The sequence below is a fragment of the Haemorhous mexicanus genome, chromosome 5 (assembly GCF_027477595.1).
Source record: "Haemorhous mexicanus isolate bHaeMex1 chromosome 5, bHaeMex1.pri, whole genome shotgun sequence".
Classification (NCBI taxonomy): Eukaryota; Metazoa; Chordata; class Aves; order Passeriformes; family Fringillidae; genus Haemorhous; species Haemorhous mexicanus.
Genome location: NC_082345.1, coordinates 28,428,778 through 28,451,753, shown reverse-complemented (window position 1 = coordinate 28,451,753; position 22,976 = coordinate 28,428,778). Strand labels below are relative to the sequence as shown.

The 22,976-nt window shown below is 43.6% G+C and overlaps 1 protein-coding gene across 1 annotated transcript in view; it reads right to left on the bottom strand.

Annotated features, from left to right (window-relative positions):
* Positions 1–4,305: 4,305 nt before the first annotated feature.
* Positions 4,306–22,976, bottom strand: part of LOC132327415 (glutamate receptor ionotropic, NMDA 2B-like) — a 57,808-nt gene continuing 39,137 nt past the window's right edge. Inside the window, exon 3 of the mRNA XM_059846613.1 lies at positions 4,306–4,908. Coding sequence (XP_059702596.1) covers positions 4,306–4,908 — 603 coding nt within the window. The remainder of the gene's footprint in view (positions 4,909–22,976) is intronic.

The following is a 22,976-nucleotide window of genomic DNA, read 5'->3' as shown; positions in this document are numbered from 1 at the left end:
ATGAGAAGCACCAATCCAGAGCTCAAGGAAATCTGTCCCATCAATTAAAATAACGAAATAAGCAGAAGGCTGCCTATAAACACATCCACCTCTGCCCACTCACTCCTCAGCAGCCATGGTGAAGGGAAAAAAGATGAGCTTTGCAGGATGCCTGGAAGCCTAGCAACTCTCCTGGGAAGGGCCAAGAGGTAAGAACTCCTCATCTGAGCATTTCCTTCCCAACCTTTGAGATCTTCTCATCCAGTAGAAAAGAGCAGAGCCCACTGTGGTTTTGCTGGGTGCCCAGAAGACCAGATACTGGGATAACTATAAACTTGGTAGACTGAAATATTCAGATCAGATTTTTTTCTGGGACAATGAAGGAATAAATTAATAGGTAATTATTACAAACAGAACAAAGAATTAAAGACTGTAATTGAACTGGGAAACAGTATTTGGATATTTGGACTCCAAATTACCACCTAAGCCTATTATCAGCATAAATTGAGATAAATCCCTCACTAGAGGAAAAATTCCTCAAAAATCATTCAAAAAGATAACTAACAAACCTTGTAGAACAAAACTCTCTCAAAATACCATTTTACTACTCTTTAATGGAGTTATCTCATCAGCAGGTTCACTTACTGGACAAAATCCAAAATGTTCAATGGTCGTGATCATACTTCTGCAGTTCCAGTCTAACACAAAAGAGAACCAGTTCCAAAACAGAAACAGTTGCTATGCGACCATTAGTGATACAAGAAGATGCAGACCAAACACCTACATTGTCAAGAAATGGCATTTAGATAACAGTCTGTCTTGTTTCTTTTTGTGCTTACAGCCATACTTCAAATAAAACTTTGTTTGCACAAGTTCTTGTGAAAATGAACAAGTGTTAGGGTAAAAAGGAGGAAAGAAATGGAGAATCTAAACAACATTCAGTTCATTTTCTCCTTACTCCATTATATACCCAGATCAACCACTGACACCATGTTGATCAAGATCATTTGATTTTAGCTGCATTCAGAACAACTGCTCTTTTAGAAAGACAAGGGGAAAAAGTAAGAAATGGTCAGAGTTCAAAGGAAGATCTTGGGAAATGACTAATTCACAGTCAGTGTACAGTGTGCCCCAGCTGAACTAAATTACACATTTTTTTAGTTTGAGGTGTCACTCTCCAAAGAATAAAATGGGAAAATTCCTTTATTGCTTTGCCTCCCCAGCTATGGATTTGAAGTAAATTGGACCCCTTTGGATTAGCTTCAAGGGTTTCTGAAAGAGTAGATACATGGTGATGCTTTATCTGAGGTCACATACACATACACTTTGTCTCCCCAGACATCAAGCCCACGTCCATGCATTTCTCTACTCTGTGTAGGCATGTGGAGGGGGAACTTTAAGTTACAGATGGCTGAATATAGTATTGCTGGGTCCAGAGCAAGGCTAAAATTAGCTTTCCAGAACTTGCAGTCCAGTCCAAAATGAGCCAAACCAGGTTCCAGACATGCAATTATTGCTGCTATCTGGTGTGCACAGTGCACAAGTACTGTGGGACCCTAATAGGTGGAAGGGGTTAGGGAAAGCATAAAGTAGCCAGGTCTGCAGAATCTGTAATATCCCAGACAGACAAAGCATATCATGAGAGTTTTAAAGCTTAGCACATAGTAAATTCCAGTAAATTCAATGGAATTTGAAGGCATGAACACAGATTACAGCTATTATTCTCTGTGGGTTTTGGCTCAGTGAGGCAAACTCACATCTTCATGATTGCCTCCTTCCACATGTGCTTCTCCTCTACCTTTTCTTCTCACAGACTTCAGGCACGAGGCTGAGCTTGAAGCCACCCAATTTCTATCGAACCCTTGGATTTGTAAAAGCAACGGCTTATTTCAGACACCGCTAGCTTTTAAACTTCAAAAGGTGCCTGGAAGTAATTTGACTTAAATAGAAAACTAAGCACCCAACTCACTGAGGTCAAACTTGTTAACCATCTCACTTGGAAATACAGAGAGTGTGGAAACATGGGGAAAGGATGCAAGGTCAGAGCCCCCTCACAGGCCAGCACCATGCGAGGCAAAGCGAATACTTGCACTGTGCTCACAAGTAACGACAAAAGTATAATTATTTCTGAGTTAGCTCAGGTGCCTGCAGCTATCTACACAGGGGCAGAACAGAGCCTGGCACTGACTAATTTGACTGTGCTTCTCAGTGAGACTGATGTCAGTACCCAAACTGAGCTGGGTGTATCTACACGTATTGGCACTCATTCCTGTGAATGCTGTACCCAAAGCAGACAAGGGAGCAGAAACAGCAAGATTTGGGCCATGAAGGTGAAAAGAAAGCTATGATCTTCACAAGTGACAGGAACTGCTTTCATGTGGGGTGGCGAGGCTTCAGGGCATTTCTACACAGCACAACAGTGCTGGCATATCTACACTCAAGAGTCTCTGAGCTGGTGACTTCTAAACAATGCAAAGAGGTGCTATGCAGAGAGATTATGCTGGGTCCTCGAAGCAGCATAGCTATATGGGTGTGATGTTATGCATAGGCAAACAGTGTCAACAGAACTCATTAGCAGAAGGTCTCTGCAGAGGGCTGCATCACATAGCAGGGAACGTTTTGTTTTCTAGATAACTGCTGAAAAGACACAATAGAGCTTCCCCCAGAATCCCTCTTCATTTGGAAAGGTAGAACAAAAGCCTGCCTCGATGTTACTTCTCATTACTTTGTATACACTATATATATTTTCCCTGCTTAATCATTTCAGTGATGACTCAAAAGAGCAGCAGAAAAAGCCCTTACTCCCAAGCCTAGCTGGGAAGGAAAGAGATAAAAGCTTTGGGCACCTTTGGTAGTTTCAAGGCCTGCATAGAGAAAAAAAACAGCATGGGGAGGTAAAGTAAAAGCAATGAGACCTGGCAATATGCCAAGAGATCATAAAGACAAAGAACAAATTGCAATATGGGTAATATATAGGGCCAAAGAATAAAGTTCTCTCACAGTCCCCAATGTTTAGGCAAAGCAAAAATCTGCTTCCTTGTCCCTTTGTCCCTCTCTCTGCTTAGTAAAGTTGACAGCGAGGGGTCACAGCATATGGACCAATCCATCACATCTGCACACTCAGTGATTCAACATGACAAATGATCAAAGACACTGAGCTCTGTGTGGCCTGATGGCTACTGCCTGGATTCTTCTTTTCTCACCACAAAGGATCTAACATGTCCAAAGATTTTATATGTAAAACATCGGACAACGACAGCTGAGCAGATCAGGGGGCACCTGGATTCCATGTCTAATTATCTGGGTTGCTTTGCTACATGCTAAAACTCCATCTGGGACAAAAAGGAACATTTAGTAATCAGAGTGTTGCTCTTGAGGTTGTTCTACCACAAGCTTCCTCTACACCCTTAAAGAGATACCTTAGCACTGTTTCTTAGGAAAATTTGAATTTGGATAAAAAGAAGATGTTTATTCAAACAGGTTTTCCCTGTGTTTAAATACCCTTTTCAATGTGGAAAAACGTGCTGTTCTAATTGAGGTACTAGGCTTTCTGCATAAGGTACACAAGAAAGAACAGCACCCAAAACACCCAGCAGACAACAGCCAGTGAAGTGCCGAAGAGCAGGGTGACAGCACAAGCCCTCCTCCGAGGTAAACCAGATTTTTAAAACATCCAAGGTCTTTAAAGGCTTTGAGTATGAAGCAGGATCTGAGCAGAGTTGATGGCTCTAACTCTTTTTGCAGCTCTAGTTCTCCACATCTCTCTGCACTTTCTTCTATCCTGTAATTCAGGGCTAATGAACAGCAAAAGGACACTTGGTGTTCAGACAACAGTTGCCATGAAACTATTCCAGGTAGGTTACACAACCACCACCTATAAGGGACACCTGTTCACATAGTGCCAGTGCCTGGAACAGAAGCTGGTGCCTTCTAGACTTCAACACAAACATTCCCATTGCTTGCAGCAAGAACCCACCTGAGAGCTGCAGACCCAGTCATGCAAAGACACCCCAAGAAGTTCAGTGCTGTTATGAAAGCCAAGATCTGTGCATTGAGGGGCACACTCAAATTGTTGCACTATGCTTTCGTTATTCCTTTTCTTCATGCTGACTTGCCCTCTGTGCTGCATGAAGGCTTTCTAAGGGGGTGACAACACTGGCACTCATGATGTACAGCAACACAGGTCCCACCCTCAGCTCACCTCCCCTTGCCCAGCTCTGGCCAACACCACCCGCTGGCCCAAAGCACCACACGCCGAGCAGGAATACTCTGGTACCAGAGGTCATCTTTGTCTGCCCTTTTGTATGGCTGGCCTAGCTCTTCCTCTTACCTGTTGAGCATGTTGGACTGGTAAATCCTTTTCTCCTGGGTGTTGTAACAGCTGCTCTTGGGCTCAGGGATGAAGCTGTGTTCAGACAGCATATCAGAAGCAGCCGTGGTGATTATGGCTATTCCATCCCTTACTCTGGCAGGAAGACCGTAGTCCCATTCATCATATGAGACAGAGATGAGCCCGGTGGGGAACTCGGATGGCACTGTGTCTGTATCCCCTGCCACCAGGCTGGGCACGATCCACGTGTAACCATAGCCTGTCAGACCCACTGAGTTGGCCACCTCAAAAATGTAGGTGGCCTCTTCCTTTGTGCAGTAGAGGAGGATAACAGGGCTTTGGAGCTTCTTGAGCTGGTTCTGGATCTTTGAGTCCCCGTCATCCAGGGACATGTCCAACAGAAGGACCTCCTCCAGTTCCCAGCCCACAAAGCTGTGCTCAATGGTACTGCGGATCTTGTTGACAAAGTCCTGGTAACCAGGGAAGTAAGTAGTGACAATGGAGAAGATGTACCAGTCGTATTCTTCCATGATGTTGAGCATGACAGAAGCTTGCTGTTCTATTGATGGGCCAAACTGGAAGAACATGGATGACTCATCCTAGAATAGGAAGTCAAAGGAAGAGAGAGAAAAAGAAAACAAGAATATGTCAAAGGAAATAAACAGAATTCCTAGCCAATCCATTGAGCATAAAGGGGTAGGCACACAGTCAGAATCTTACTTCATATCTTGGCCAGAGCTTAAAGATTTTTAACTTTTTAAAATTTAAGAGAAGCAAGTGAGAAGGAAGTAAAATCCTTTTTATGACCAGCTGTCCTTACTTTATTTTTAAAGGCAGGTTGCCAAAATTACTTAAAGGTTTCAACTGTTAGGCCTGATTCTAACAGACAGAGAACAAGTGGTACATAAGTGAGGACAGAAAAACAGAATGGGTACAAAATATTTCATGAAATTAAGAGCTTTAATCACAGGATTATCATAACCTTATATGTAGCATAAACAGGATACACAGCAGTTTTGGTATGGATTTTTGGGACAGTCACTTTGATACTGAGTTTGGGACAGTCACTCTGGTTTGAATATCCAGACAAAAGTACAAATAGAGTAGGCAAAATCATTGGATACAAATAGCTCTGACAATCTCTACTGCTAGCTCCTCCCAAAGCAAGCAGCAGCTCAGAGTTCTGTACAGTTCTCCTCAGTACAACCGTGAAGGCTCAGTCTCAGGATAACATAAAATACATTAAAATAAAACAGAGATTTCTAAACTATGATGAGGATTATTAACACCATGTTTTAGAGAAATATCAGCTCAGTATTTCTCTTGGTATTGCTCTCATATCCTTCTACCATACTAAGTTAATCTTTGCAAAAATTAGAACTTGTACCACTTTACAAAGACTCCAAGGAGTTTTATACAGATCTCAGCTCTCCAATGCCATAGTGTAAATCTCTTCTGTCCTGGGATTTCATCAGATACCAGGCTTTCAATTTATGACGTCCAGAAAAATGCAAATCCCTGCTTTTGCCCCATTCATGAAGGAAAGGAATGGAAAAAAGTAATTGCCAATATGCTCTCTTAGGGCTATATCTTCTATCTTTTAAAAGCAATTGCAAACTCCTCCTGACTTCTATAGAGTAGGATTAGATCATAAAAGAAAACCCAACCACAAATTAAAAAAAAAAAAAAACAAAAAACCATAATTAAATTATATCTCTATGTGCAGAGATTCCCATCATAAAAACAAAGTTCTCCAAACCCAAACACTGCCTTAAGGAATGAGAACAGCCCAACCTCCTTTTAATAAGCCTGGAAAACTGGACCAGAGATACAAAAGAATATACTCAGGAGTTTGAGACCTGGGAAAACTGATTGTGCCTCAAGACATTACCTCAAGATAGTCACATTTAGAACAGTTCTCTACCAAATTGAGTCTCCTACAGCCTGGCAGGTAAAGCTGTTTCTCAGCAGGGATGTAGTCAATCAATCATCCATTCATCCTTTAGTCATGGTTTTGATAACCTATAGCCACTTCCTATATTGACAAAATATGCTATAGCTCAGCAACTCCAGGAAAAAAAAAAAAAACAAAAAAAAAAGGCCTGATTCCATAGCCAGCCTTAAGCTTCTTGTTTCTCTTTCCTGAGCTCCCTAGGGGTCACATCCTATACAAAATGCCTCTCTTATGAGGTTTGGTGATTAAACTCTGTTTGCTTCCTCCATACAGCTCACCACCCACATGTGAAAGTTCTCTTAGGGCTGCTCTTTGCTTAGAGGAAAAATAAATGGATGCAAAAAGAAAAAGGAAAAGACAACAGCAACAAACTGAAGACAAGTTAAAAAAACAAAAGCCAAAAAAAAAAACCAAAAAAACCAGGAGCAGCAACTGGAGCCGCTCAATATTTGGAAAACAACTCAAATTTTTTATCATTGGAATTCACCCCCTTCTCTCTAAACTGTGCTTGGGAAAAGAACCTACTCTTCTAATAAAAAAGATACTTTATGTCTTTGAAGCTTATGCAGAACATTAGAAAAGACAGAGGGAAAAAAAAATCATCCCATTGTCACCGCTTGTGCCAGAATTTGAAAAAATCCTGAACAAGCATCTCCAACACCCTTCATTGCACAGTGCCTTTGAAAGCCACTTGTAGCAAACTGAATGCTAGAGTGCGAAGACTCAGCCTTACTGCAACACGAAAAGGCAAGACAGCTTGCCAATGACTAGTATTTATTTTTGTATTAAGTTCAACAAGAGCCTTTCTACACTTATGCATAAGAGCCTCTGAATTGACTGCAGTTTTTCACCATTTCTAGCAGAGAGTCCAAGATCTGAAGGGCCTGGTTATTGAATTACAGGAACATTTGACACACAGCGTCTGGAAGTCTTGTCTGGTTGCTTCCTCAGTGACAAATAGGGGACACTAGCTGGTAAATCCACTGCTATTTCCAGGCTACATACACACACTCTCAGGAGTTAGGAGGCACGATAGCAAGGTGCAGGAGGTAATGCCCTCCCAAGGATTTAAACAGGGTCAAGCTAAAATGCCTGCTGACAGTTCGTTTCACATGAGTGCACCGCCTAACTGTCAGAGAGAATTCAGCCCCAAAAGACTCAGGGACAAAACTCACAGCTCCTCACTAACAAGAATGTATGAACATCAAAAATCAATACACCAAATAGAGAGCTTTATCACAACCCAGCGAAACAATTCCCCTCCACTGAGAAATGGAAGTACCCCACTTTACCTCAAGCACAAGCCCCTTGGCTGCGCACGCAATAATTGCTCTTGAGCAACTGTTGGCATTTCTATTACAGAAGCAGCAAGAACAGGCAACTTATATTCAAAATGGAAGCATTAAGGAGGCACAAGCCAGTCCAGATTTTGGTTTGCCAAGATGTCTTTTGGCACTTAATCACCCCAGTAGTTGGGCTAGCCAAATGTCCTTCATTCCCTGAGCAACTCAGCACTCAGAGAGGGGTGAAGAAGGAAGGACAGACAATAGTAGACAAGAAAGTGTCCCTCTCATAATAAATCAGGAGAATTGCTGATAGAGTTGGATAGAAATCTCAGTCACTACCTTTTGAGGGGGACAAAAAGCAAACTAAGAAAAATGTCCAAAAGCCACAATTTTCTTCCCAACCTTTTGGGCATGCCTGATGAAAAGTCAAGGAAAAAGAGAAGGAGCTAAACTGATACAGAACAGTGAGGCTACCAGAGTATGAATTTGACCTCACTGTAGTGCTACAGTGAAAGTTTTTTAATCAGGAGACAGATCTAAGGTGGTTTTACCACCTTTACACACATATACCCTACAGAATCACTATTGCTTTATTACACTCTAAAAACAAAAAGGAGTATTTTGCCCTTCCAGACATTATGGGTTTTTACAGAACATTATAAGTTCCCGTTTTTTCCTGAAGAAATTCCACATTTTCCACCTTCCTATTTTACCTTGAAACAGCCAAAATATCTTTCAGCATTGCCACTGGGAGACAGTTTTAAGTTTGGGACAGGGATAGGTCAAGTTTTAATCAGAAGTCCCTTACATCACACATCATCCAGGTGAAATACAATCCCCTGGACACAGGAAAAAGCTTATCTTCCTCCTTCAGCCCTTTCACCTGCAAGCTCAGGCTTTCCACTACTACCTGATGCAAGAGACAGCAAGATGCTGCAAGGTGTCCCTCACACAGTCTGAAAGAGCAGAGGCTCCATTACAGGATCTCAAAGCTTCCAGAGATCCCAGTACTCCTCCACTGTCACCCTACAAGGTCAGGGATCCGTAGTTTGCAGAGCTGAGCTGGAGGTGGAGCTGATCAATTGACACAGCACCACTCCCCAGTTGACAGATGGCTTCCCACAGAAAATCTGCTCTGAGTTTACCAATGCTGGGACAAGTATTGCCTCCTCCTCCTGCACGTTTAACCCTTCAAATAAGAAGGCTGGATTGCACACAGTGACGGTACAAACACACTCACCATGAAGCCTCCTCTTGCAGACTGGTGGCTACTGAGTTCCTAGGTGGATGGAAGACAGTTTGCAGAGGTAGGACAAGGTTTAAAGTACTATCACCAATCCTCCTAAGTTCTTCAGACTTGCAGATAGGCCAGGTCTGACCCACACCTCACTGAAGATGTGAGCCCTTGGCAAGGCTGCAGGTCACTCTCCCAGGAGCCCTCCTCCAGCTGCACCATTTGAAACCAATCACTGCCATTTAACGAGCCATTTACTTCAGATGTGGAAGGAGAGGTCCTCAGAGAGCTTTTCTCACAAGTTCCTTCCTAACAGACACTCTAGATTCCCCAGGCAGGCAAATACAATTACTACCTTAAAAACAGGATCTTACAATCCAGAGCAAAACTGCTTCTCAGCATGGGGCAGACTGGGGAACATCCAAAAGCAGGGGAATGCAAGATCCCCAAAAACAGTTGCAGTGGTGCACTAATGCTGAGGAACTGGCTCAGCCTTGCACTGAGCCATGGCATTGACTGCTGCCCTGGCAGTGAGTGAGGAGATCAGCATGCTATGCTCCCTCTGTGCAGCCCACCTGAAAGTAACCTGGTTCTGTGCTCCACACACTGGTGGCTGGTCCATGAACACATTTTTGCTAGGGGTGGCAAGCTCCTTTAGCTTCAGTCAAAGTGCCAGACCCCACAAAGGCAAGATGTGTCAAGTTATGCACAAGGAATTCAAGTAAGGAGCAAGTCCAGAGCACTTGTTTGCTTCCAGGATTTTGAGAAATATACCATGTCACTGCCAAATGCTGTACTCTGCTGTCTCCACACAGGTGCAGGACAAACACAATTTGTACTGCTAAGCTAGTAGCCCCTTTTTATTAGGCTTTTGGGAACATCTGTATATTTAACCCCATTTGCTGCTTCACTAGGCTTCCTGTGCAGCCATAATTTAACAACTGGGGTCTTCCCTTCCTCTCCAGCTCACAGAGGGGATCCTAGCAGATCCTTATGACTCAGGCCACTATCACGTTCCAAAGCCCTCTTCTCACTTCCTGATTTAGAAGAAAAGCTGTTCATGTGTCTTTAGTACAGTCTTGATTTGTAAAATCACTCTATGACCAACAGCCAAACCACACAGGGCTGCCTCTTGTTTAGATTTCAGTCCTGTCTACCACATAATTTGGAGGGGGCAAAAAGGAGTGAGCAAGCACCAAATAACTTCTGGGAAAACACAGGCTTTCATTTGCCTACCTATGTATTTCTTTTCTTCAAAACTGAGACACCGCTGTGTAGCCTTTTGTCACAGTCCTGGTGGGGTGCTTGATTCACTGGGAGTTTTACTGCTCATGATGGGAAATGCCACTACAGTTCACCGTCTTATAATTTAGTTTCCTGTATGTCTGAGTCCTGTTTGTTATAACATATCTGACAGGAAATCAGGATCTTTGTTGCTTAAGTGTTCATTTACTTCTGTTTATCTTACCACAAATCCATTACTGCCTCAGGCTAGCCTACAGTCAGGATCCTCTGTCTGTTTGGTTTTTTCTGTCCAAATTTAATTTTTTTATTTAGTTTTCAACAACTCAATACAATATAACTCTGGCTTTTATGTTGTATCATGCTGTGTGAGCCCTTTCTTGAATGCTCGCAGTAGGGACCATGAGAACATGGTGACACTACAGACCTAATATTATGTCCTCCTGGTGGAATTGGCATCTAAAACAAAATCTCTGCCTCTCACACACATATACACACTCACACTTCCACAAATACATTCATAGCAAAACCTACTCAATGTAAAGTTGGAGCACGTTGAACTGTGTCATTTCCTAATGACTATGCCTAGTTTATACTATTTAATAAGATTTGAAAACTTTCCTGTTTTACTGAAATAGGTTCCCTGGGTTACTAATGATTTTGACTTGCATAGCACATGACCTCCTGCAATCCTTTTCCCACGTTCTGATTCACTGAGGAGTGAGTGAACTTCTTAGTGAAAATCCTCCAAGCTGCCCTGGGAACGTGCTATCAGTGGGAAGTTCAAATTTCTTAGATGAACAAATGTGGTTTATATAACCATATCATTTATCAGCTCCCCCCCTCGTTCTTGCAATAATTACTGAACACACTAGGCTTATTTGACAGAAGGATACATAGCCCAGAGTTGATAGTTACAGGAATTGGTGGATGAGAGACAGCAAGAGACCCACTTCAATGTCACCACTGATAGAAAGACAGGATACACTGTGATAAATTAATTAGGAGAATGGCTGTCGACTCTCTAGGTCCTCTCTGGAAGCCACAATCTCTGATGGCTACTAATTGCAATGAAGAATATAGAATTGTTAGCACAGTTCAATTGTTACCCTGGTAAATGATAACAAATATACTAAATTCACATGTATAATGACATTACCTACACATAAAAGTTTCACCATAAACACAGACCCCAGTCATGGATTGGACACTAATCTCTCTGTAGCAGTGGAAACAGGTCTGCTGCAGAGCCCTAACCCAGGGGCAACAGTCCAAGTGCTCCAGCACCAAGGAGCTCCTGAGAGCTGCAACAAAAAGGTCTCCAATTAAAGATGACTCAAGGGCTGAAAACAGCTAAGTGATTTCCACTTTCTACTTAAGGGTCTGCAGAAATAATTTGTTCAAAAGACTTTGCAACAGAAGAAACACAAGATAACCTAGATTCTATAATCTTGATCTTGGTGCTGTTCCACTCTATACCACATGCAGTTGATAAAAAAGATGAAGGAGTCAAACATACCAGAGCCATTGCCTGACATATACAATTCAGAAAAATTCAGTTATTTGGCTAAAGAGACAGTGAAAAAATTGTGACTTTTATAAACAATGACTGGTAAAAGCAGGCTAATGTATGATGGTATGTTGTACCAGCTTCCCAGAGCATCATGCATGGATACCAGCATTTTTCCACAGAGGAGAAACAGCAGTTAGCAAGCTGCCAGGATAAACAGTTTCCCACCAGGATTGTTACATTTCCATTTTCACCTCTGTAGGTGTGTATTTCCTTGTTAGATGAAGCACATGGACAGATTGGAGCACTGGCTACACTGAGCAGAGCCCACCCCCAGGTGACAGTACACCATGCAGGCAATTTGGGCAGCCCAGAACCAGTTTCCCTGTCCCAACTCAGGGAAGCCCACTAGGCTGGCCTATTATCTTGACATTGCCAGCCCAAAACAAATGAAAGTCAGACTGCCCCATTACTCATCCATCTGATTACATCATGGTGTTTGCCTGGCTCTTCTTTTCTGGCTGTCTTACCCTCCAGACTAAGGACTGAATTTTGACTGTAAGCTGAATGGGATGTCATTTGGTACAGCCCTATTAATCAAGAGCAGCCATAAAACTATCCAGCACTTTTAAAAAAGTCCAGTCACAGTATCTGGCAAGATGTCATTGAATAAATTTCTCAAATCAGCTATCCTGGGTGAAATACTATTTCTTTTTATAATTTCTAAATTAACTGCTCTCCCATTTCATCAAGTATACCTTTGGTCTCTTATTATGAACAAACCTTCATATGAGCTGAACCTCCAAAGGTTCACAGAGTCAATTTACATAAGTCCTGGAAGTTCAGCATTGCATTCAATGCCCCCTGAGCCTCTCAGGAGCTTAAGATCTTTTCTCACTATGGTCCAGCTGAGGACAGGTCAGAATGTGTCTGTTAAGTGCCTCTATTCCTCTTTTCTCATAAAGCAGTGATACCTCCTATCTCTCAAATTTTGCCTTGCTTATTTAATTTAATCATTAACCTTCTGCAGGCTAAGCTGTTTGTTGTTTTCTCTGTCCTAAGAGATGTCACCTGCAGTCCTCATGATGCCAAGTTCTAGTCAGCCTTTATGGGCAGAGTGAAGTTGGCTGTGCATATGCTCTAAGATAGACAGCTGAAGTAAGGCAGACAGTTTTAAGTAATATTGTGCCAGGATTTAATCTTTTCTCACAGGCTGGTATTATTAATGAGTTTAGGTAATTTTTAACACATCAATATAACTTTCATACCCTTTGGATCAGAGTTGGCTTGCCTTAGAGTACACATGAGTGAGCAGCTGCATGCAAAGTCTGTGTAGATGTGCCCTCTGCTTTCCTTAAGGCAAGGAGCAATAAAAGGCTTCAGCCTCATCCATCCTGGACAGCAGTAAATGGGCAATTCTGTCACTTGAAGAAAAAATAAAAACCACTCAAACTCGGAGAGCTCTCTAGCAGGTGGACAAAACCAAGAGCTGAGGTTTGACTAGATTGCACAGACTCCAGATTTCCCATTACCTCATACCTGGCTGCCTCTTCTCTAAGAGAGTCATAATTGATATTCTGAATATATCCCAAAGGAAAAATAAATTAAAAAAAAAAAAATAGAGAGAGAGAGAGACAGAGACACAGTGAGACAGAGAGGTAGGCACCCGTCCTGCCCCACCGCCCTGGTCCCAGTTCGGCAGCCAAGTTCCCTTGGCAACTGCGCACATGAAATGCAGCTGCGGCCGCAAGCTCCCGACCGCCGGCATCCCACCGGGAGGCGAGGCACGGCCCGGCACGGCACGGCACGGCACGGCACGGCACGGCACAGGAGCTGCGAAGGCTGGGGCTGGGCGTCACTACCCAAATCACAGCGCGGGTTTCATCCCCCGACAGCCTGCCGGGACTGCAGAGATGCTCGGGAAGGGGAGCGGGGCTGAGGGGCCACTCGGAAAGAAGAGAGGGCACTTTTATCCTCCTGAGCCCGGGAGTGAGCAGTCACCATTTCACACTCACAGCTTTCTGGGACAGTGAGTAGCCACAATTCCCTCCACCGCACCTTCCAGATCAGATTCCATCCCTTTGGATAGGGGGTGCTGCTTGCTCAGAGTACAATTCCTTGTTGCCTTGAGCTCTCCCAAACCTTACTCAGCTCACTTCAACCTGTGTTTTACAGCAAGGGCTGGGACAGGAGGAATGCCAAATCATTGTTCTGTATACGAGGCAAGAAGGCAGCTCTGTGTGGTTTTATTTTAAGAGAGATTTTACCCCCTGCCTTATACTTTCAGAAGAGGAGGAAATAATCTGGGCAAAAAAAATGAAGAAACAGTACCCTGGTCCATTTTTGTTTGGCCATGCTGCTGGCAAGCAGCTGTCTCATTAGCACAGAATGTGTATGTCTGCACCAGGCAACAGGAGGCACAGAAACCATGCACTGCCCCTAAGGCATCTGTTCATCAGCACTGTGTGGAAGCTCCAGCTCGTGTCCAGTGGAGCTGCCAAATCAGGAGAGCTAACTAGTTCAAATCCCAGCCTGTACCATCCTGGTGACCCTTATTCTGGTATTAGATCTAGCTGGGGACTCTCCAAGTCTGAGGAGAAGATGAATTCTTCTCCTGGCCCATTGGACCAGGCCTCTGGATTAAGTCGCTGCTTTGGAAAGCTACCGTATCACTGAGGTGGTGTGTTGTAAGAGTCCTTGGCTGAAACAAGGATTCCAGTGCTGTGGCCATAGTTAGTTACCTCTTGTGTTCCAGGATGAATGAAAACTGCACCTACCTTCTCTACCCAGCTCTCCTTCCTAACCAACCAGCGAGGAGTGCCCCTGTAGGGAAGCTGCTGTCATGTCTGTCTTGCTTATCAAATTGATTCACAAAGTTTTAAATGATTATTGATTCTCCTCATCCCCAGTGGAAACTCTGAGACCAATGAAGTTATTTACACATATTTTAGACAGGAAAGAAGCTCCCTTCTCAAATCTTCTTGAGCTCCCATCTATTAAGTCTTGAAAACTCAATAGGAGGTTTTTTGCAGCTTTACAGATAAAACCACTCACAAATACATGAAGTCTCCTGCATGCACAGATGCCCATCCAAACATATGCAGCATCTTCTGCCAAATCCACAGCTGCTGCATTATTTTTTTTCTATTATTTTTGTTTGGGATCATAGCTGTTTCATTTCTTTTCTTTGCCCTGATGATTAATAGCTGTATTTCACGGCTCTTGTTGTTATGAGACTGAGGCACAAGTTGTGGCAAACTCCCTATCGATGGAACAGCCATTTCTGAACTCCAAGGGATTGGAAACTGTTCTTGGTAAAAGACTGGAGACCACAGGAGACTTGTAGAACTAGAGTCTGAAATCATCCCCACCATTCCTGAAGTACCTAATATTTACAGTTGCAACAGTGATTGCTGCTGTAAGGACCTTTATATCCACTTCCATGATCTAAGAACATGAACATTTACACTCCTCAGGATTCGATGAAGAGGACCTGAAAGTGGGAGTTGGTCTGTCTGACTTTGCAATAAGGGTGATACAAGTTTCAGTTTTGTATATTTTTTTCTTGGACAAGGAAAGTCAAGAAGCCCATTTCCAGTCAGCTTAACTCTGTGCCGAAGCACACATAATTGAATTCAGGTTCTTTCTATACCTACCTGCACATTAATATATATCTATATATTCAATATGCCCTTGACATAACTTGAAAGCAGCAGCATAATAAATAAGATACTTTTTATACTTGAATACAAATTTTTCTATCTATATTAGGCTTTGTACTTTTTTAAACAAAACCCGAGGCTGAGACTGAACTGCCATATCTTTTTCAAGATCACACACGCTCATGAGAAACTGAGATTTCTGTCGAGGATCGACACAGCAGAGAAAGGGAATGATAGAGCAGCAAAAGAATTTGCCTCTGCTGGTCATTAATAATAAGAGTAACAAAAGCATCTAAGAGAAAAAAAACCAGAGTGAGATGTGTTAGGTATAGAAATAGCTCTTTGACTGACTCAAAGGCAAAGCTGGTGCATCTTGTTTTCCTGCATCTCCTTGTCCGTCCTCTTTCTTAACCACACGCTCTGGCACAATGGGGGAGTGGGAAGGAGATGGAAGCATCAGCAGGGACTGCAGCAAGCAGGGGAGAAACGAGCTATTCAGTCTGAACACTGCCTGGCCAGGGCCTGTGACAAAAGATAAACAAATGACCATATGAGGGGAGAAAAGAAAAAGTCGTGTCCAGCACTGCACTGGCTGCAAGGGAAGAACCATAGGCTGTGGTGTTTTGTCTTTCCTTCCCCTTTGTATCACTCCAAGTCATTCTCTGTCTTCCTGCACTCCTGGTTTCTCACTGCATGCAGGTGTGTGTCTATACAGACATAAACGTGTCCATGTGTACAAAGGCAATTACTTGCAGGATGCCTCAAAACAGGCAAAGTGTCTCATCCCCAGTATGGCAGCCACACTCCCATGCAGGCTGGCAGCACCTGAGTTGGCACCTGACAATGATCCCTATGAAATCAGGTGATGGTGCAGCCCAGACTTACTGAAGAGCAGTGTCTGCAACACCACACATGCATTCAGAGCTGATTAAGCCTCTGGTTTGTGTTCTCAGGGAGAAGCCAGGGTTCACACAGGCTGCTTCACTACACATCCCTGGCCACAGCCCAGAGGAAGACAGATGCCTTCAAATCATGGGTGAAAACACTCAAGATATAGTTTTAACAGACTTTATTCCTTCTGACAAAATACAGTCCTTCAGGACTTACCTTCCATGGAGGCAAGTAGTCATGTAAATAATATACATCAAGAAGATCTGAGTTAAAAAAAAAATACAAAAATGAAAAAAAAATCAAAATTGTTTTTTCTTTAGGTAGGTCACACGAGGGAATATTTGCGGGAAGGGTTTAGCCACAGGAAGGTTTATTTCAGGGTGCAGCTAAGCAATTCTGAAAGCTGATACAAAGACATCACTCTGGTCATCTAGCTTTAAGATAATTTTCTTTTTTTTGCTAGTAGGAAGTGTTTTTTCTCTTTTTTATATAAAACTTCTGAATATCTCCTCCTGAGAAGCACCAAGATGAAAAAATTTTCCTTCCACAGTGGTGGCTAGTGCAAGGAGCTCAACCTTTTCATTATCTCAGTGCCTTCAGGATGTGTACATTCCTACACTAGGCATTTGTCTGCACTGCGTAGGAGCCTGCAGCAGTAGCTGTGCACCCTTTATCTCAGAGGACATTCTCCTTTTCTGTGTGCTAAGAGTAGAAGGAGCAGTGTTGAAGAACGATGTACATTTATTATCTTGGTGTTGGTGCTCTTCAAGGCATGCAGCCTTGCAGACTGGGCAAGCTCAGTGAATGAAGCACACTGCATGGAAAACATCAACCCAGCGTTCTACAGCTCATTTGGTGTCCAACTGCTCCTGTTATGTCACCCAGCAGTTTCTAAGGGCTGACAGTAGATCTCTGTGCTTTTGCTCCTCAGGCTAATCCCACTAACTTCATAGTGTTAGCATGCTCTCTAAATGGAAGTGAAAATACGGTCAGGCTCCCTGTGCATTCTGCACTAGGCTATGGACAAACCTCTCTATTCATCAGTGGAAAAACATGGCCTTTCCTCACTGGCCTTCCTACTGAATCTCTCTTTACACTGTAACTCTAGGATATCCAAGGAAGAAAAAGTAAGCAATATTTTCACAGATTTTTCTGCTTTACAATGTACATATTCCATTCCTATATAAAGTGCTGAGGATGCTAAATCAAGGGCCATGCATTCCCCTTCAGCTATCTTTGGGGGTTGAGGGTGGGGGGCTGCACAGCCCATTGGTAATTTGTGTGTTTCATTGCTATGCATCAATTGTTGGGTCCCCAGAAGATTTCCATTTCACTCCATAAGCACCAGCATGTCTGTTTCAACAGAAATTAATCATACAAGACCTCCCAGTCTCGGACTCCGTCCTTCTCGGGGCAGTTTGCTTCCTTACACAAGGTCAGTTGTGTATCTTGGACTTGGGCAAAGAAAGTTCTCAGTTCTCTGGGAATTCTGACAGCAGCATTTTAACAGGGTACAGTGATGCTGAGCAAGTTTGCAGTCTAGACTTAACATGAACAGCATTTCAACAGAAGTGTCAGGAGGACATTAGGCAGGCTGATCATAATCCTTCCTGCTGGGATATGGACATATCACCATTGATAGTGAATCTTGGCAGGGGATTTTTCAGGACTGCAAGTGGGCAACATCTTCCATCCTACAGCTTCCAGCAAACCACCTCCTCAGAGTTTATCAATTATCTTGCATTCTTTACGGACTCTAAAGGCAGATTATTGCCTCTTGAGGTGTCAAGAGCTTTTGCTACAGCTTCTGGGTTTCCCTGAAATGCCTTCTTCTAGGTATTGATTGAGCTAGGTATTGCAACTGAAAAGATTTTCATTTAGCAAATTTTTCTTTGCACTCCTCACAGTGCAGAGGGAATACATTAAGTGAGATCTCTTTGCTCACCCATTTTTGCATAAGCTCGTTCTAAGTGCACTATGCAATTGCTTTAATTCCCCAGCAACAGCCTCCTCACATTTTCAGACCTCTCAAAACCATGTCTATGTTGTATAATGCCACATCCCTACCTCAGAAATGCCAGAGCTAACCTAGAAAGACCGTAAGGCACAGCAACAGCTTGCAGAAGTATTACCTGGGGTCCTTGAAGCTGCGGAGTGGTGTCAGTGCAGTCCCTGAGCTAAATTTGTTATGATACAATTGTGCCATTCTTCTAGGTAGCCTGTTGGGTGCTATCTAAAGGTCCACACATGATGCCATGTACCAATGACCTTCTCAAGACTCATTCCCTTCCTGCAGTGTCTAGGCACCCCAATATCTCACAGTGCTCCCCACCACAGCTGCCATACCCTTGCTGCCTGCTCCTCAGGCTCCCCTTGCCCCCAGCACCTCAGCAGAGGTGTTTTCCACTCCCAGGAACCAGGGAACAACTTTAACCTCTCTCCTTGGACCCTTCTCCTGCACCCTCAGCCCCACAGAGTCCCTCCACACCAGCTCCCCTCCCACCCACTTGGCACAGGACAGTCACAACCACGCTGGCACTGGGGCAGCAGGAGATGAGGCCAAAAGGCCAGCAGACGGTGGATTCACATCCACACGCATCCCGATTAAGGATCCAGCTTTGTTTCCATGGCAACGTGCAGAGCCACGGCAGCACGGTCCCTTCCCGCAGCGGCCGCGCTCCGTGCCCGACGCCGCTCAGCCCTCCCGCCGCTGCCCTCCACGGCCGGGGCTGCCGGCAGTGACCCTTCGTGCACCTTCCAAAGCCCGACAGATTAGGGCTCACAGATTTCCCACCCACCATGTGCCAGCCAGAAAGAGGCAAATAAAGATGCGCCAACTAATAGCAGTGACAGAAATAACACCTCCCATCGCAGCTGAGCTGTAAACCCCTTAGAACAGCATTACAGGGAAATAAATGCGTTTTCTTTCCTAGAAGCCAGCAAGCATAAGCAATGGGATGCAGTTCAGGGAATTAAAGTATTTTTTTTCTACGTTCAGGTAGCACACAGCTAAACAGCCCACACTCCTCTTGATCTCAGCCAAATGCTACTCACAAAGCCCACCCAAGCCCACCTTTCCGAGCAGGTGATCCCACAGAGCACACCTTCCCATGGGACAACACTAACACTCTTTCCAAACAAGGGTATCACCAGGCTGCTCTGCTTGGCCCCCACAGCAGGAAGGAAAAACACCAGAGAACAGCCAGGACACTGAGCCTGGGAGCTTGCACCCTCCTCAGCACCTCTCCAGGGAGAAGCATGACGTGGTCAGATGTTTCTTCAGGCCTTCTGCAGTCAGAAAATCTACTTTCCAGTTTAGAACCGAAACACAAGCAGGACTGCTCAAGATTTCTTTGCCATTTCTACAACATCTAAAGGGTCATCCGATGAGAAACGGTTGGGAAAATTAATCCAAATTAACTTAAGTTGTGAGTTTAGCATGAATTCATTAAATCACATTAGCCTTGAATGGACACAGTTCTTCCAAATTAAAGCAACCCTTAGAAGAAAATTGAACCAAACTGAATTAGGGTCCTTTCAAATCCAAAGAGCAGAGTGCCTACATGGGGTTTGATATCATTAAGAAACAGCAGTCTGGGAGGGATGTCCCAGAGAGTTTTTCCATATTACTCTTTTCAGGAAGCAATGATGCTCTCACTGGAAGGAAGCTAGGTTTCTCACTTTCCCATGTGATTTGAAAGTTGCTGTGCTGATGACTTTCTGCTGAAGCCCTTTCCTAGCCAGTCAATACCTTCAGCAGTAGCTCTTTACCTTGACGAGCACTATTGCTGCCAGGGTATTTTCACATCACTCGTTTTAGTGGAAGGCAGCCTTTTCTATTTTCTCAGACTGCATTTTGCCAGGTTAGGTAAGCTACACTGTCTTACTCTCCTCCTGTAAAATGTGTTCTTCCCTCTCTCTACCAACCAGATACTTTTCTGGCTCCACTTGCTTTAATTGGAATAACTGGAATTATACACAGAATTATACACAGAGGAAATTACAGTAGAGACTTTTACAATGATACTGACACGTCCCTGCCTTGGCAGGGAATATCCTGCCTGGCACCTAGGAATATAATTGCCTTTTATGCTGATGTCTCATATTGAAGACTCAGTTATCACATCAGTAAATAATACTCCCACTTTTTATCTTTTTCATTTGCTTATAACTGGTAGTCCTATTGTTTCTAGGATCAATTAGCAGGAGTAACAAAGAATCTTTCCATACAGACTAGCAGACTGTGCAAAGTCTTCCAGACCAGTTAGAAGAAATAGAAATATGTTAGTGCTGCACTCTCCAAAATATTTCTGCTGCTCGAGTCCTTAAGATCTAGTGTGGGTCCTACCCAAAGCAGGGCTCCAAACCAGGCACTGTAGTCACATGTCTATCTGCATGGTCCCTGACTTACACTGGTGCACTTCAGCCTTCTTCTACATTGTGGTCCTGCAGAATGTCCCGCTCTTCCTGTTTGCTCCCTGATACACTCTGTGTTGATCACACTACATTGCTTATTCCCACGTGTGCACAAATGTCCTTATGAAAATGATCTCTCACACTTCTACACCATAAATCAGAGCCAAACATTTCGAAACTTTTGTAATTCTGTTGTTTAGAAAGTTTCAGTTTAGCCACACTACATCTTTTTTAGATGGAAAGAGGGAGCTGGGGAGACAGGTTGGAAACAGGTAATTAATGGAAGTGAGAAAATCAGGTCTCCCATTCAGACAAATACTACCCATTGAAGGACACAAGCACATTTACAACAAGTGTCACATGAACACAGCCAGCTAAAAAAGAAACAGTCTTCATACAATAAATGTCCAATCTTTCCTTTTACTACAGGAAATCATTGCACTGATCAGCAGAAAGAGGCAAAGAGGAAAATTATCAGGTTCTGATTCAACATTCCATTATTGCCATTCAAGACGGTGTTTACCAAGGACTAGGTTACTTTGCAGAAAAATACAACTTTTTGTCCTGGTAATTTAGGCCCTTTAAAGATATTAATTTACTTTTTTAATGCAAAATTACTTAAGCCTAGCTTGTCTGTGTTTGTTTGCTGTCAGTGCTCCCATATAGGAGTTTTATCTGCATATTCATGTATGGAAATTTGCAAAAACTTGCAGAAGTGTACATCTACCACGTTCATATGCAAGTATTCAAGACAGAAGTGCTTGTGTGCTCATTCAACAAGGGAATAGAAACAATACCAAATAGATCTCTCTGACCAACCATAATTAAGTAAAGAAGCCTGTATCAATCCATAGAGTAAATATTTTCCAAGAAGTTCACTAAGTAAATTCAAATAAATTTGAGGAAATTATGATCTGCACAATTGATATTCCATAAGCAGAAAAAGCAGCTAAATTCACTGAATTAATTACGTGTTGTGAATTAGTCCCCCAGCTCAGCAATTACTATGGCTGGATTACTAGAATTAAGGAATAATTTAGCATCAATAATACTACTTTATTTTATAGGTACTGCTCAGCATCAATTAAAAGACAGATTTTTGTTTAATTTTCTTTGTTTGGCTTTTTTTTTTTTTTTTTTTTGGTAGGTTTGAGGGGTTGGATTGGTTAGGATTTGGTTTGATTTATCTCTATATTTTACAGAGGAGGAAAATAAAGAAACAACCTTTCTGGTGTCAGCGTGTGTCAAAGTTCCCAGTGTGCACCAGCTCAGTAGACTGGAGGAAATACAACCCACACCCCTGAACAGCCAGCTAGATCCTCCTTCCAGCAACAGCAGAAGAACTAGTTAGGACATGATCCCTCACACACATCCCTTGTCCCTCTGTAGGAGAAGATGGCAGCATTTGAGATGCAGGAGGAGCAGGGATCCTGTTAGCTTGAAGCAACAGGCAATAGTTCCTGTTTGAAAGTGTCTCACTACATTTAATGGACTAGTGAGCACTAGATTTGCTCTTTTAGAACAGGTCCTTTGGGAAAATCCATTATTAATTGTGATCTCTTCTGTAGTGTTCCCGAACTATGATGCTCAGCAAACACCGCTCCAGTCTGAGGGGTAAATTAGTTCATTCATCAACTAGAAATGATATTGAAATCAGTCTGTTACCACGAAATAATTTGGGAAGCAAGCTGCAGGGTCTCCCGCTGAAACACCGCGTTCAGCACCACTCACAGAGCTGCCGCAGGAACAGCAGCAAACGCTGTCGCAGGAAGGCAAAGGGTTTAGGAAGTCTGAGCTGCTCGCTGCCTCCTGGGGGACTTTCCTGGAGCAGGGCTGAGACACCGGCCCGAGGCAGGGCAAGTGGGAGGGCAGCTGCAGGGCAGCCTTCTCTTGCGATGTGCCTGGCATGGCAACTAAGAAAATAATTTTGTGCTGCAAAAATCATCAGTTTGGCACCGCGAACCAGCATCAGAACTCTTCTGGTTAAAATGAACGAGGCAATTTCCTGATAACTTCACTAAGCCCTCCCAGTTCTGATGTAAAGCCACGGGTTAGTGCTCGTCCATTCCTCCCTTCCCCAGGTGCTGTGCTGCTGCCACACGCGAGATTAACAAGGAGGTTATATTTAAACTTCCAAGAGGAGCTGCTGTGCGATTATGGGTCTATTTAAAATCCTCCGGGCAGCTGCAGTACATAATAACAAGTCAGCGGGAGGGAGGGAGGGCGGGAGGGAGGGATGGAGGGAGGGAGAGAGTGGAAGGAGAAGAGGGAAAGGAGGGGGGGTCAGGAAAACATCACGGATTGTCCCTGAAAAATCGATTGCCAGAAATGGCAGGGGGTGCAGCCCTGCTAAAATGCCCCCAGCGGGGAGCGAAAGGGAGAGGGACACGCGGGAGAGGTGGCAGCGGCCGAGGAGAGCGCCGACAGCGGCAGGGGGATCGGAGAGACCCGCATGGAAAGCTGCCAGCCCCG